General features: G+C 43.1%; 1 protein-coding gene across 2 annotated transcripts in view; it reads right to left on the reverse strand.

Annotated features, from left to right (window-relative positions):
• jade2 (jade family PHD finger 2) overlaps positions 1-14,806 on the reverse strand; it is an 87,184-nt gene that overhangs the window by 36,199 nt on the left and 36,179 nt on the right. For both annotated transcript variants that reach the window (XM_079834206.1, XM_079834205.1), the window contains exons 5-6: positions 9,589-9,761; positions 2,934-3,145 (exon numbers count right to left, since the gene is read on the reverse strand). In XM_079834206.1, the coding sequence (XP_079690332.1) occupies positions 2,934-3,145; positions 9,589-9,761 (385 nt within the window). The remainder of the gene's footprint in view (positions 1-2,933; positions 3,146-9,588; positions 9,762-14,806) is intronic.

Raw genomic sequence — 14,806 nt, forward strand, 5'->3', positions numbered from 1 at the left:
TGGCTACTGTAGCAGACTGAGAGTTTGGGGTGTGGCTACTGTATCAGACTGAGAGTTTGGGGTGTGGCTACTGTAGCAGACTGAGAGTTTGGGGAGTGGCTACTGTAGCAGACTGAGAGTTTGGGGCGTGGCTACTGTAGCAGGCTGAGAGTTTGGGGCGTGGCTACTGTAGCAGACTGAGAGTGTGGGGTGTGGCTACTGTATCAGACTGAGAGTTTGGGGTGTGGCTACTGTATCAGACTGAGAGTTTGGGGTGTGGCTACTGTATCAGACTGAGAGTTTGGGGTGTGGCTACTGTATCAGATTGAGAGTTTGGGGTGTGGCTACTGTAGCAGGCTGAGAGTTTGGGGCGTGGCTACTGTAGCAGACTGAGAGTTTGGGGTGTGGCTACTGTAGCAGACTGAGAGTTTGGGGTGTGGCTACTGTAGCAGACTGAGAGTTTGGGGTGTGGCTACTGTATCAGACTGAGAGTTTGGGGTGAGGCTACTGTATCAGATTGAGAGTTTGGGGTGTGGCTACTGTAGCAGGCTGAGAGTTTGGGGTGTGGCTACTGTAGCAGACTGAGAGTTTGGGGTGTGGCTACTGTAGCAGACTGAGAGTTTGGGGTGTGGCTACTGTATCAGACTGAGAGTTTGGGGTGAGGCTACTGTATCAGATTGAGAGTTTGGGGTGTGGCTACTGTAGCAGGCTGAGAGTTTGGGGCGTGGCTACTGTAGCAGACTGAGAGTTTGGGGTGTGGCTACTGTAGCAGACTGAGAGTGTGGGGCGTGGCTACTGTATCAGACTGAGAGTTTGGGGTGTGGCTACTGTAGCAGACTGAGAGTGTGGGGCGTGGCTACTGTATCAGACTGAGAGTGTGGGGCGTGGCTACTGTAGCAGACTGAGAGTGTGGGGTGTGGCTACTGTAGCAGACTGAGAGTGTGGGGTGTGGCTACTGTAGCAGACTGAGAGTTTGGGGTGTGGCTACTGTAGCAGACTGAGAGTTTGGGGTGTGGCTACTGTAGCAGACTGAGAGTTTGGGGCGTGGCTACTGTAGCAGACTGAGAGTTTGGGGCGTGGCTACTGTAGCAGACTGAGAGTTTGGGGTGTGGCTACTGTAGCAGACTGAGAGTTTGGGGTGTGGCTACTGTAGCAGACTGAGAGTTTGGGGTGTGGCTACTGTAGCAGACTGAGAGTTTGGGGCGTGGCTACTGTAGCAGACTGAGAGTTTGGGGCGTGGCTACTGTAGCAGACTGAGAGTTTGGGGTGTGGTTACTGTAGCAGACTGAGAGTTTGGGGTGTGGCTACTGTATCAGACTGAGAGTGTGGGGTGTGGCTACTGTAGCAGACTGAGAGTTTGGGGTGTGGCTACTGTAGCAGACTGAGAGTTTGGGGTGTGGCTACTGTGGCAGACTGAGAGTTTGGGGCGTGGCTACTGTAGCAGACTGAGAGTTTGGGGTGTGGCTACTGTGGCAGACTGAGAGTGTGGGGCGTGGCTACTGTAGCAGACTGAGAGTTTGGGGCGTGGCTACTGTAGCAGACTGAGAGTTTGGGGCGTGGCTACTGTAGCAGGCTGAGAGTTTGGGGCGTGGCTACTGTAGCAGACGGAGAGTTTGGGGCGTGGCTACTGTAGCAGGCTGAGAGTTTGGGGCGTGGCTACTGTAGCAGACTGAGAGTTTGGGGTGTGGCTACTCTAGCAGACTGAGAGTTTGGGGTGTGGCTACTGTAGCAGACTGAGAGTTTGGGGTGTGGTTACTGTAGCAGACTGAGAGTTTGGGGTGTGGCTACTGTAGCAGACTGAGAGTTTGGGGTGTGGCTACTGTATCAGACTGAGAGTTTGGGGTGTGGCTACTCTAGCAGACTGAGAGTTTGGGGTGTGGCTACTCTAGCAGACTGAGAGTTTGGGGTGTGGCTACTGTAGCAGACTGAGAGTTTGGGGTGTGGTTACTGTAGCAGACTGAGAGTTTGGGGTGTGGCTACTGTAGCAGACTGAGAGTTTGGGGTGTGGCTACTGTAGCAGACTGAGAGTTTGGGGTGTGGCTACTGTAGCAGACTGAGAGTTTGGGGTGTGGCTACTGTAGCAGACGGAGAGTTTGGGGTGTGGCTACTGTATCAGACTGAGAGTTTGGGGTGTGGCTACTGTAGCAGACGGAGAGTTTGGGGCGTGGCTACTGTAGCAGGCTGAGAGTTTGGGGTGTGGCTACTGTATCAGACTGAGAGTTTGGGGTGTGGCTACTGTAGCAGACGGAGAGTTTGGGGCGTGGCTACTGTAGCAGACGGAGAGTTTGGGGCGTGGCTACTGTAGCAGACGGAGAGTTTGGGGCGTGGCTACTGTAGCAGGCTGAGAGTTTGGGGCGTGGCTACTGTAGCAGACTGAGAGTTTGGGGTGTGGCTACTCTAGCAGACTGAGAGTTTGGGGTGTGGCTACTGTAGCAGACTGAGAGTTTGGGGTGTGGTTACTGTAGCAGACTGAGAGTTTGGGGTGTGGCTACTGTAGCAGACTGAGAGTTTGGGGTGTGGCTACTGTATCAGACTGAGAGTTTGGGGTGTGGCTACTGTAGCAGACTGAGAGTTTGGGGTGTGGCTACTGTAGCAGACTGAGAGTTTGGGGTGTGGCTACTCTAGCAGACTGAGAGTTTGGGGTGTGGCTACTCTAGCAGACTGAGAGTTTGGGGTGTGGCTACTGTAGCAGACTGAGAGTTTGGGGTGTGGTTACTGTAGCAGACTGAGAGTTTGGGGTGTGGCTACTGTAGCAGACTGAGAGTTTGGGGTGTGGCTACTGTATCAGACTGAGAGTTTGGGGTGTGGCTACTCTAGCAGACTGAGAGTTTGGGGAGTGGCTACTGTAGCAGACTGAGAGTTTGGGGTGTGGCTACTCTAGCAGACTGAGAGTTTGGGGTGTGGCTACTGTAGCAGGCTGATTCAATTCCATAATTAATTTTTTGATGAAGTACCTGGTGCACACAAACGTTGCACTTGTCGCAGAAAACCATCTCGTTTCCGTCCTCCCCCTCGGGTGAGCGGCACACGTCACAAACCACGTCCTCGTCGTATTCGATGCCCAGCCCCTCCTCGGTCTCGATGGCCTGCTTCATGTTCTGCTGACACCTGCTCTCCAGCTCCAGCAGAACCTGCTCCATGGTCAGCTCATCCAGCTCCGGAAGAGCTGAGGAATGCAGATGTGAAGAGAATGAAGAGTGAAGAGAATCGGCACAATCGCCCACTCCTGACAAGTCAAGTCACCTTCATTTATACGGCGCTTTTTATTATATAGATTGTTTCGAAGCAGCTTTACAGTGCGAATATAAAAGAGAGATTGTTTTGGTCGTACAGCCGCTCTAGAAAAACGTTATTGTCCAGCTAAAGTACGTTTTTGATCGATTCATTTGCGTTATAAAAAATCATTGGTTATTTAACGTGGGGCCACTTACACGACACCATTTTCAACCGAAAACTCTCATCGGGTTCCGTCCGCTCGGCAACAGCGCAAGAGAACGCAAACCTTGAAATTCGTTTTGAAACAATAACGTTACAATCTTCGTGTACATTAAAAAAAAAAAGTGAATCAGTGAAAATGTGACGGCATGCACGTACTGTAAGCATTACTGTATGCGCATTTGAATATGTATGTGCGCAGATTCGTAGTTTTTCTGTACAAAATGGCCGCCAGAAAACTTGTCTAGCATATATAATACAGCATTTTTAGTCTTTTCCGATCATTTTCGATAACGTTTTCATCTGAACAGAGGGAAAGTGAAGGGAAGGAGGCCTTCACAGGAGAGAGTCTTCTCTCCAGACACTTCAGGGCCACGTTGTGCTCGTTTCGGTCGCAGGTCCACCATCTGATCTGGATCCGGCAGACTACCGTAAACCTCGGGATAAACAGAGAGACTATCATTAGCGTAGATGCCATTCTTCTGATGATGTAACGAGTACATCAGGTGTTATGGGAAGTGTTCCCGGTTCCGGCTGACCTAGTTAATGCAGCCTAACAATCATTTCATTGGGAAAGTGTTTTATGTGTATGCCACAGTAAAGAGATGTGTTTTTAGTCTAGATTTAAACTGACAGAGTGTGTCTGCTTCCCGAACAATGCTAGGAAGAGTTCCAGAGTTTAGGAGCTAAATAGGAAAAAGAGTTGATTTGGATATTTTCGGTATGATCAACTGGCCAGAGTTTAGAGAGCGCAGTAGATGTGGTGGAGGATAATGTGTTAAGAGCTCGCTCAAGTACTGGAGATAAACCATTTAGTGTAGGGATGCACCGAAATGAAAATTCTTGGCCGAAACCGAAAACCGAAAAAGAGGAAACCAAGGCCGAAAACCGAAAACCGAAATAGATTATGCCAATTATTAGTACCATTGCATTTATGGCTATGACTGTGTATTAACTTTACTAAAATCAAGGCATTGCAATTGCATAAATTAATATTAAAGTTTCAAAGAATAAATCAATTACAAATTATGCCAATATTTATTTAGCACATTGCAAAAATGCACAGTATAAAAGAAAATTCTAACTAAAATGTTTAACTTGACCCCACTCATTTGTACATTAAATAATAATGTACAGGCCTACAGAAAGGTTTTAAAATAAAATGTTCTCTCATAAAAACAAAGTGCATTTAGGTCTAGTTCATTTTAATTTTTTCTCTGTAGGACTACTGCAAGAAAGTGCATTCAGAACAAGTGCAACTGCTTAAAGACACAACTATTTTCTCTGTAGGCCTTCAACATAATAGTGTATCAAAACAACTGCCATAGCCCATATTAACTGTAGAATAGGGGTGTAACGGTACACAAAACTGACGGTTCGGAAAAGCAGTTTTACAAAATGGCTTTTTATTTATTTTTATTGGTTTAATGAAAAAAAAAAGTATCTGTCCTTAAATGAATTAAATTATAACTAGAAGTTTATTGAAGATATTGCTGTAAACTATATAGGCTGAAAATTTTCGGTGGCCGAATATTCGGTGCATCCCTAATTTAGTGCTTTGTAAGTAATAAGCAAGATTTTAAAATGTATGCGATGTTTAATAGGCAGCCAGTGCAGTGTTGACAGAACTGGGCTAATATGGTCACACTTCCTGGTTCTAGTAAGAACTCGAGCTGCTGTGTTTTGGACCAGCTGGAGTTTGTTTATTAAGCGAGCAGGGCAACCACCCAGTAGAGCATTACAATAATCTACAGCTGAACGCATCAACTCACTGTTCAGCATTTGGCATTGAGCCTTAATTTAGATATATTTTTAAGATGGTAGAATGCAGTTTTACAGATGCTAGAAACGTGGCTTTCAAACGAAAGATTGGTATCAAAGAGCACACCCAGGTTCCTCACTGACGACGAGGACTGGACAGAGCAGCCATCAAGTGTTAGACAGTATTCTAGGTCAATACTTGTGGAGGTTTTTGGTCAAATAATTAGAAACTATTTTTTCTGAATTGAGTTGCAGGAAATTACTGGTCAACCAATGTTTTATATCAGCTCTGCATTCCGTTAATCTTGTGAATTGGTAAGTTTCTTCAGGGCGTGAAGAAATATAGAGCTGAGTATCGTCAGCATAACAATGAAAACTAACGCCATGCTTCCTAATGATATCTCCCAGTGGTAGCATGTACAGGGTGAAGAGCAGCGGTCCTAGCACTGAGCCTTGTGGTACTCCATACTGAACTTGTGCTCGCTGTGACATCTCTTCATTTACTGCTACAAACTGATAACGGTCACATAGGTATGATTTAAACCACGACAAAGCAATTCCCTTAATATCTACATCATTTGAGTCTATTCAGAAGAATGTTGTGGTCGATAGTATCGAATGCAGCGCTAAGATCGAGTAACACTGCATTTCGTTGCCTTGTACTTGTGTAATGACAATAAAGTTGAATCTAATCTAATCTAATCTAATAGAGAGATACAGCCACGATCGGATGATAAGAGTAAATCATGTGTAACTCTGATTTGAGCAGTCTCAGTGCTATGATATGCTCTAAATCCTGACTGGAAATCCTCACAGATACCATTTCTTTCTAAAAAGGATCATAGTTGTGAAGACACTGCCTTTTATAGGATCTTTGACAGAAAGGGTAGATTTGAGATTGGACTGTAATAGACTAATTCTGTAGGATGAAGTTGCGTTTTTTTAATAACGGTTTAATAATAGCCAACTTAAAAGTTTTCGGTACATATCCTAATGACAAAGATGAATTAATGATATTAAGAAGAGGATCTATGACCTCTGGTAGCATCTCTTTTAATAGCCTAGTTGGTACAGGGTCAAGCATACATGTTGTCGATTTTGATGATTTAACGAGTTTAGCCAATTCTTCTTCTCCTATAGCAGTGAATGAGTGTAGTTTTTCCTCAGTGACACTACAATGCTCTGTCTGATGTGATGCTGTAGTAGACGGCTGCATGCCATGGTTATAATTTTCTCCCTAATATTATCAATCTTGCAAGTAAAGAAGTTCATAGAGTCATTACTGCTGTACTGTCTACAATCATCAGAAGTTGAAGCTTTATTTTTGGTTAATTTAGCTACTGTATCGAATAAATACCTAGGGTTGTGTTTGTTTTCTTCTAAGAGAGTCGAGAAATAAGCAGATCTAGCGGTTTTTACGCCCTTTCTGTATGCGATCATGCTCTTTCCACGAATTACGAAATACCTCTAGTTTTGTTTTCTTCCAGCTGCGCTCCATTTTTCTGGCTGCTGTTTTAAGGGCCCGGGTGTGCTCGTTGTACCACGGCGTTGGACTATTTTCTTTAATCTTCTTTAAGCGCAGAGGAGCAACTGTGTCTAAAGTACTGGAAAAGAGAGAGTCAATAGTTTCTGTAGCAACATCGAGTTCTTCTAAGCTATCTGGGATGCTGAGCAGATGATACTGATGAGGGAGATTATTTAAAAAGCAATCTTTAGTAGCGGCAGTGATTGTCCTGCCATATTTGAAACAAGGGGGCGGCTTTGCAGCCTTAGCTAAATTATGTGTACATGATACTAAGTAATGATCTGAGATGTCATCGCTCTGCTGCAGAATTTCAACGGTATCAACATTTATTCCATGTGACAATATTAGGTCTAAAGTATGATTATGGCGATGAGTGGCTCCTGACACGTGTTGCCTAACTCCAATAGAGTTTAGAATGTCTCTAAATGCTAATCCCAATACGTCTTTTTCATTGTCTACATGGATATTAAAATCACCAACAATTAGTACTTTATCTGCAGCCAGTACTAACTCTGATAGAAAATCAGCAAATTCTTTGATAAAGTCTGTATTATGCCCAGGTGGCCTGTATACAGTAGCTAACACAAATGTCAAATGGGATTTATCATTTACACTACATAACTTTACATAAAGCACCAGGACTTCAAAATAATTATATTTGAAACTAGACTTCTGAGTAATACTGAAGATATTATTATAAAATTACAGCAACCCCTCCCCCTTTACCTTTCAGACGCGGCTCGTGTTTATAACAATAATCTTGGGGGTGGACTAATTTAAAGTAATGTAGTCGTCAGGTTTTAGCCAGGTTTCTGTCAAACACAGCACATCTAGATTATTATCTATAATCCTATCATTTACAAAAAGTGATTTTGTAGAAAGGGATTGAATATTCAGTAACCTGAGCTTTATCATTTGTATTATACCTGTTTTTTTATTTGTTGAACATCAGTAAAATTTTTACCCTTAAATGTGTTTGAGAGTTTTTTTAATTTAATAATTCGGGGAACAGACACAGTCTCTATGTGATAATATCTAGGTGAAAGAGTCTCTATGTGTTGGGATTTATTTGACTCCGGTGACGTGAGACAGCTAGCAGACGGTCGGTTTAGCCCAGGGTAATGCAAATCTTGCCCTGGAGGGCCAATGCGCTGCAGAGTTTAGCTCCAACCCTAATCAAACACACCTGAACATGCTAATCAATGTCTTCAGGTTCATTAGAAAATCACAGGTAGGTGAGTTTGATCAGGGTTGGAGCTAAACTCTGCAGCGCATTGGCCTTCCAGGGCAAGATTTGAATAGCCCTGGTTTAGCCAGTCCGTCTGCTTCCTCTTGGTTTAGCTCTAAGACTATGTGGATGGATACCATCTCTTTTTAACAGGTCAGGTCTGCCCAAATGTCTATGAACCCTATGTTATTCTGCTGTAATCTCATCACTCCGACAAACAGGAAGGGGGCCAGAGCATATAATAGTGTCTGACATCCTACTTGCGAGTTCACAAAACACACAGTTCGAACTTGAACCTCTTGAAACTTTATGCATACCGCATGACTTTTAATAATGAACAAGCCTGAATACAGCAGGACTCTTATTTTGAAATATCTACGGTTTACTATAGAGGGTATGCACGTGACGTCACCGTCAGCCGGAGTGACTGTGGTAAAGCCCACTGAGTGGCAAAAAGACTGAGAGGCAGCATTGGTTTTCAGCGTGAATGCCTCGAATAACACAAAACCGGACTTGATAATAGCGTGTGATTTTTCTCACTCAAACCACTGGAAAAGGGAAAAAAGTTATGGGAAAAGTGCCCATAACTGCTGGTCTAGGATCTGTTTTCTCCGTAATAATAGCATATTATTATCGAAAAAGAGTATTTGCGCTCGTCAAATGATTCAATTTCCAATTTGTTTTCGCTTCGGTGAGTAATGTAGCCAATCACAGACATGTTTGTTGATCTCTTGAACGGAATGGCCAATCACAGGTGTTGTCCAGTGCCGCGCTAATCCTCTCTAAGTGTAGACATTATGTAAATAAGAGATTCATTGTGTCGCTTTACTGATTAATATAACAGTGTGAGATTGGGTTCATTGAATGAGTGACAGCTTTTAGTGATTATAAAGGGAGCGCTGTCTAGGCGATATAAAAACATTATTATTAATCCTATAATACATTCAGAATTTCAATATTTAGTTTGTTCCATTTCCATTCTTGAACATCGGCACATCCGTATATAAATGCGGGATTCACTGTTGAAATTGTGATGACTGACAGTGATTTATGTATGTATCGAAATCAAGCTCATATAAATGTCAGGAAAACACGATTCCAGGCTGTATGTTAATATCCATGGATCCCTGGATCTTTGGTAAGTTGTAAGCAAAACTATAATCAAGTCCAATCTTTAGTTTAAACTGATAACCGTTTGTTTAACTGGCGTTTTCCCCATTAACTCCAGTCATTCAGCTGCTCTTCTGCCACTCGGGGTGTGTTCCGGCGGGAAAGTGACGTTGATGCATACCCTCTATTGCCAGCAGCTAAACATAACATCTACAACATATCACAGTACAAACACAATAAAGTAAACACTGTGATAATTCATCAACAGTAAATCATAAGCAATTGTTTGGCCTAAATGTGGGCTATTGCTGCTCTGAAACAGTGAGCCGTGTATTTGAACGTGCAGCGCTCATATTGAATCAAATCAACAAAAAATGCACGTTTAATGAAAAACACGTTTCAAGATCGTCAGGATTTGCAATCGATGCATTGAAGACGCATGTGACTTGACTAATCCCACAAAGAATTCCAACTTTGATATCGACTTCTTGTACAATAACAAACTAGTATCATGAAAGAAAAATGATTCGGATGGTCAAATCAATCTTACCTAGCTGTCTGAATTCAGTATTAACCAGTTCAAGCCAGGCCACATCCAGATCATCCAGATCGTAGCGACTCAGCGGCTCAGTGAGACCATGTGACTCTCCGAAGCCAAACTCTGACGGGCCCCTGGTTTGGATAGGTGAGAAGAACGGGATTCGATTGACCTCCGGAAGCTCCCTGGGGAGGGAAAACACACACTTGAATGACCACACAACTCCTCATACGTGCATCAAGTATAAGGTTTAAGTATTTAAACCCTTGTTATAGCCCAACGGATGACTGACAGGTGTGTGGATTATGATCGGGTCGCCAGAGATGGAGTTCCCTATCCCAGTGTGAAAGCCCCCATTACAGTTTTTCTCAATTGCTAAAACACTAAACCTGATTGTCTGAACCAAATGCTCAGTCGCCTGAACCCACTGATTGAATCAATCACTCTTTTGGCAAAACTATAAGCACTCTTCACCTGTTTAGACACAACTTGCCAACACATTTTCATTGTGATGCACCCGTGCTGCATAATGGTGAGCGCAGGTGACAAAAGTCAAACACAATTAAAGCACAGATATCACCACTTGAACACAACAACTAAAAATTGATCACACTTGTGGCTAATGATGTGAGGGAACATACACTCACCTAAAGGATTATTAGGAACACACACTAATACTGTGTTTGACCCCCTTTCGCCTTCAGAACTGCCTTAATTCTACGTGGCATTGATTCAACAAGCTGCTGAAAGCATTCTTTAGAAATGTTGGCCATATTGATAGGACAGCATCTGCAGTTGATGGAGATTTGTGGGATGCACATCCAGGGCACGAAGCTCCCGTTCCACCACATCCCAAAGATGCTCTATTGGGTTGAGATCTGGAGACTGTGGCGGCCATTTTAGTTCAGTGAACTCATTGTCATGTTCAACCAATTTGAAATGATTGGAGCTTTGTGACGGTGCATTATCCTGCTGGAAGTAGCCATCAGAGGATGGGGACATGGTGCTCATAAAGGGATGGACATGGGCAGAAACAATGCTCAGGTCGGCCGTGGCATTTAAACCATGCCCAATTGGCACTAAGGTGCCTAAAGTGTGCCAAGAAAACATCCCCCACACCATTACACCACCACCACCAGCCTGCACAGTGGGAACAAGGCATGATGGATCCATGTTCTCATTCTGTTTACGCCAAATTCTGACTCTACCATCTGAATGTCTCAACAGAAATCCAGACTCATCAGACCAGGCAACATTTTTCCAGTCTTCAACTGTCCAATTTTGGTGAGCTGGTGCAAATTGTCGCCTCTTTTTCCTCTTTGTAGTGGAGATGAGTGGTACCCGGTGGGGTCTTCTGCTGTTGTAGCCCATCCGCCTCAAGGTTGTGTGTGTTGTGGCTTCACAAATGCTTTGCTGCAGACCTCGGTTGTAACGAGTGGTTATTTCAGTCAAAGTTGCTCTTCTATCAGCTTGAATCAGTCGGCCCATTCTCCTCTGACCTCGAGCATCAACAAGGCATTTTCTCCCACAGGACTGCCGCATACTGGATGCTTTTGCCTTTTCACACCATTCTTTGTAAACCCTAGAAATGGTTGTGCGTGAAAATCCCAGTAACTGAGCAGATTGGGAAATACTCAGACCAACAACCATGCCACGCTCAAAATTGCTTAAATCCCCTTTCTTTCCCATTCCGACATTCAGTGTGGAGTTCAGGAGATTGTCTTGACCAGCACCACACCCCTAAATACATTGAAGCAACTGCCATGTGATTGGTTGATTAGATAATTGCATTAATGAGAAATTGAACAGGTGCTCCTAATAATCCTTTAGGTGAGTGTATATACTGTACCACAGTATACTTTAAGTAGATATATGTTTCAGTACATCACTGTACCAATATACTGTAGTATTGTAATGGAGGGTTGGTCTAACTGTTTGTAGGCCTAGTATTCCATGTATATTTTTGTACTTTATTTTTACATGGGCTTACTGTACACAAGTGGCAAACGCATAAGATTTCTGTTTTGTCTTTTTGTACAAGTGCTAACTGCACTGGTTTTTGTTTTGTTTTGCAACATGCATTTAGCCTACAGTGAACAATAAACATTTATTTCTCCAGCTTCATGTCCTGAGCATTGTGTTTTCTATTTTTCTACGTAGTGTTTAGTGACTGTTCAGTAGTGTTTTTAATTTTTGATTGACTCGGGGCACGATTTGACAACATAGTTCCGTTTTGAGCACAGATTGAACTGTTTCGAGGTGAAAGTTTGGTTTTGCAAGAAGGTTTTGTGAATGTAGCTTGAAAATTGTAGGTTTTGTGTTCACAGTTTAGAGAAAAGGAGAGCAGCGTTCAAGAAATGTGTCTTAGCAATCGAGGAAAAACTGTACTAATAATCAAACCGCATTCATGCTAAGAAAAATCCCTCAATGCACGTCTCGAAATAAACTTTAGGTACCGATACCTAAAATTCGCCAATTTTTTTCTGTACTTTAGGCATGTTTCCCTCAATAACTAAAGAAACTGCAAGTCATTTAAACGGTGCAAGTCAATGAATGTGCGCCTCTGATAAACCATTAGCGTGACCACAAGTTCCTGACTGACAGCTTAGAGCTCGTTCTGCTGTACATAGTCAACCCTGGAGATATTCAGAAGTGTTTTGAGTCATAATAAACATTCCACACACATCGAAATGACTCTAATGCATGTGGAAACCCCGTTAATGTGTCCCGGGTCATGTGCTTTCTCTGATCGGATAGCAATCCAATCGTGTAAAGACCGAAAGAGAGGGCATTATTTCACATTTTAGATGAGGTTGTGGTAGTGATTCGCATTCCAGATGAAGCAGGACAAAATGCATCTGGTTGTTGAAGTCATGCATGTACATTTTACCCATCCGAAAATGGTCAAAGCTATGCGAGAGCGTGTTATAACCACTCCCGGTACCCAGATATGACGCGCTACTGCAGAGTAGATAAGCATCTCTTCGGCAAACCCACGTGCCACAAACGAAACCGAAAGTCCAGCGTCACATCCTGAGGTTGTCTTCATCAAAAGTACTGACACTAAATGACTGATCTTGAAATTTAAACTCTGATCTTGAAATTGACTGATGATAAATAAAATGAAGCTTGTATCTTGCTTTATTTGACGTGAACTCGTTTGCATATAGCGTGGAAATTGAAGGTTAGATTTATATTCGTTTTGCGGAGACACAGTTATATTGCCAGGTGTAAATGTAACATCTGTCCCATCAGTTAAAACAGGGGTTTTCAAACTGTGTGTCGCGACCCATTTGTGGGAAGAGGTGGGTCGCGCAATCTCTTGGCTGCAGTTACATTTACATTTCAGTGAATGACACACACACAACAAACAAAGTTTAGTCTGGGGTTGCACAATATACCAACGTTAAATATAAATCGTTATATTACTTAGTCAGCGCGATTTTTAAATTGCAAAGGCTGCAATTTAATCATAGACTGTAAAAAAAATATCCCACATGGAAAGAACCTATATGAGGATATATGCACATACACTCACCTAAAGGATTATTAGGAGCACCTGTTCAATTTCTCATTAATGCAATTATCTAATCAACCAATCACACGGCAGTTGCTTCAATGCATTTAGGGGTGTGGTCCTGGTCAATCTCCTGAACTCCACACTGAATGTCGGAATGGGAAAGAAAGGGGATTAAAGCAATTTTGAGCGTGGCATGGTTGTTGGTGCCAGACGGGCCGGTCTGAGTATTTCACAATCTGCTCAGTTACTGGGATTTTCACGCACAACCATTTCTAGGGTTTACAAAGAATGGTGTGAAAAGGCAAAAGCATCCAGTATGCGGCAGTCCTGTGGGAGAAAATGCCTTGTTGATGCTCGAGGTCAGAGGTCATGGGCCGACTGATTCAAGCTGATAGAAGAGCAACTTTGACTGAAATAACCACTCGTTACAACCGAGGTCTGCAGCAAAGCATTTGTGAAGCCACAACACACACAACCTTGAGGCGGATGGGCTACAACAGCAGAAGACCCCACCGGGTACCACTCATCTCCACTACAAAGAGGAAAAAGAGGCGACAATTTGCACAAGCTCACCAAAATTGGACAGTTGAAGACTGGAAAAATGTTGCCTGGTCTGATGAGTCTGGATTTCTGTTGAGACATTCAGATGGTAGAGTCAGAATTTGGCGTAAACAGAATGAGAACATGGATCCATCATGCCTTGTTACCACTGTGCAGGCTGGTGGTGGTGGTGTAATGGTGTGGGGGATGTTTTCTTGGCACACTTTAGGCCCCTTAGTGCCAATTGGGCATGGTTTAAATGCCACGGCCTACCTGAGCATTGTTTCTGCCCATGTCCATCCCTTTATGAGCACCATGTCCCCATCCTCTGATGGCTACTTCCAGCAGGATAATGCACCGTCACAAAGCTCCAATCATTTCAAATTGGTTTCTTGAACATGACAATGAGTTCACTGAACTAAAATGGCCCCCACAGTCACCAGATCTCAACCCAATAGAGCATCTTTGGGATGTGGTGGAACGGGAGCTTCGTGCCCTGGATGTGCATCCCACAAATCTCCATCAACTGCAAGATGCTCTCCTATCAATATGGCCAACATTTCTAAAGAATGCTTTCAGCACCTTGTTGAGTCAATGCCACGTAGAATTAAGGCAGTTCTGAAGGCGAAAGGGGGTCAAACACAGTATTAGTGTGTGTTCCTAATAATCCTTTAGGTGACTGTATACACATATACATACATATATATATATATATATATATATATATATATATATAACAGAGATTATAGAGTGCATTTTTAATATTTAAAATGAAAAACCTTCAATAATTAAATTGACTGACCCAGCACTTTCAAAAAAACATGTATAAAACCCAACGAGCTGTCCAATATTTACCCAGCGCTGGGTTGCCAAATAACCCTGAAATAGTTGTTTTTAACCCAGCATTTTTTTAGAGAGCGCAGAAATGTAGACCCTGTGCTTAGAAACTGAAAAGTTCAGAAATCTGTGAGAAATATAACGACCCAAAGACAAACTGATGGGAAATAAGCGGTTATGTAGGAGCAACGGCCTTATATAAATGGGCTTATTTGTTTAATGACGTCATCCCGACTTTAATCACATGAATGTTGACTTTTAGAAACATCTGAAGTCAAGCCCCACTTTACTCTCCCAGCATTACAAGCATCTGTATCTGCTTCTGACTCAGAT

The sequence above is a fragment of the Gobio gobio genome, assembly GCF_949357685.1.
Source record: "Gobio gobio genome assembly, chromosome: 14".
In the NCBI taxonomy this organism is placed as follows: Eukaryota; Metazoa; Chordata; class Actinopteri; order Cypriniformes; family Gobionidae; genus Gobio; species Gobio gobio.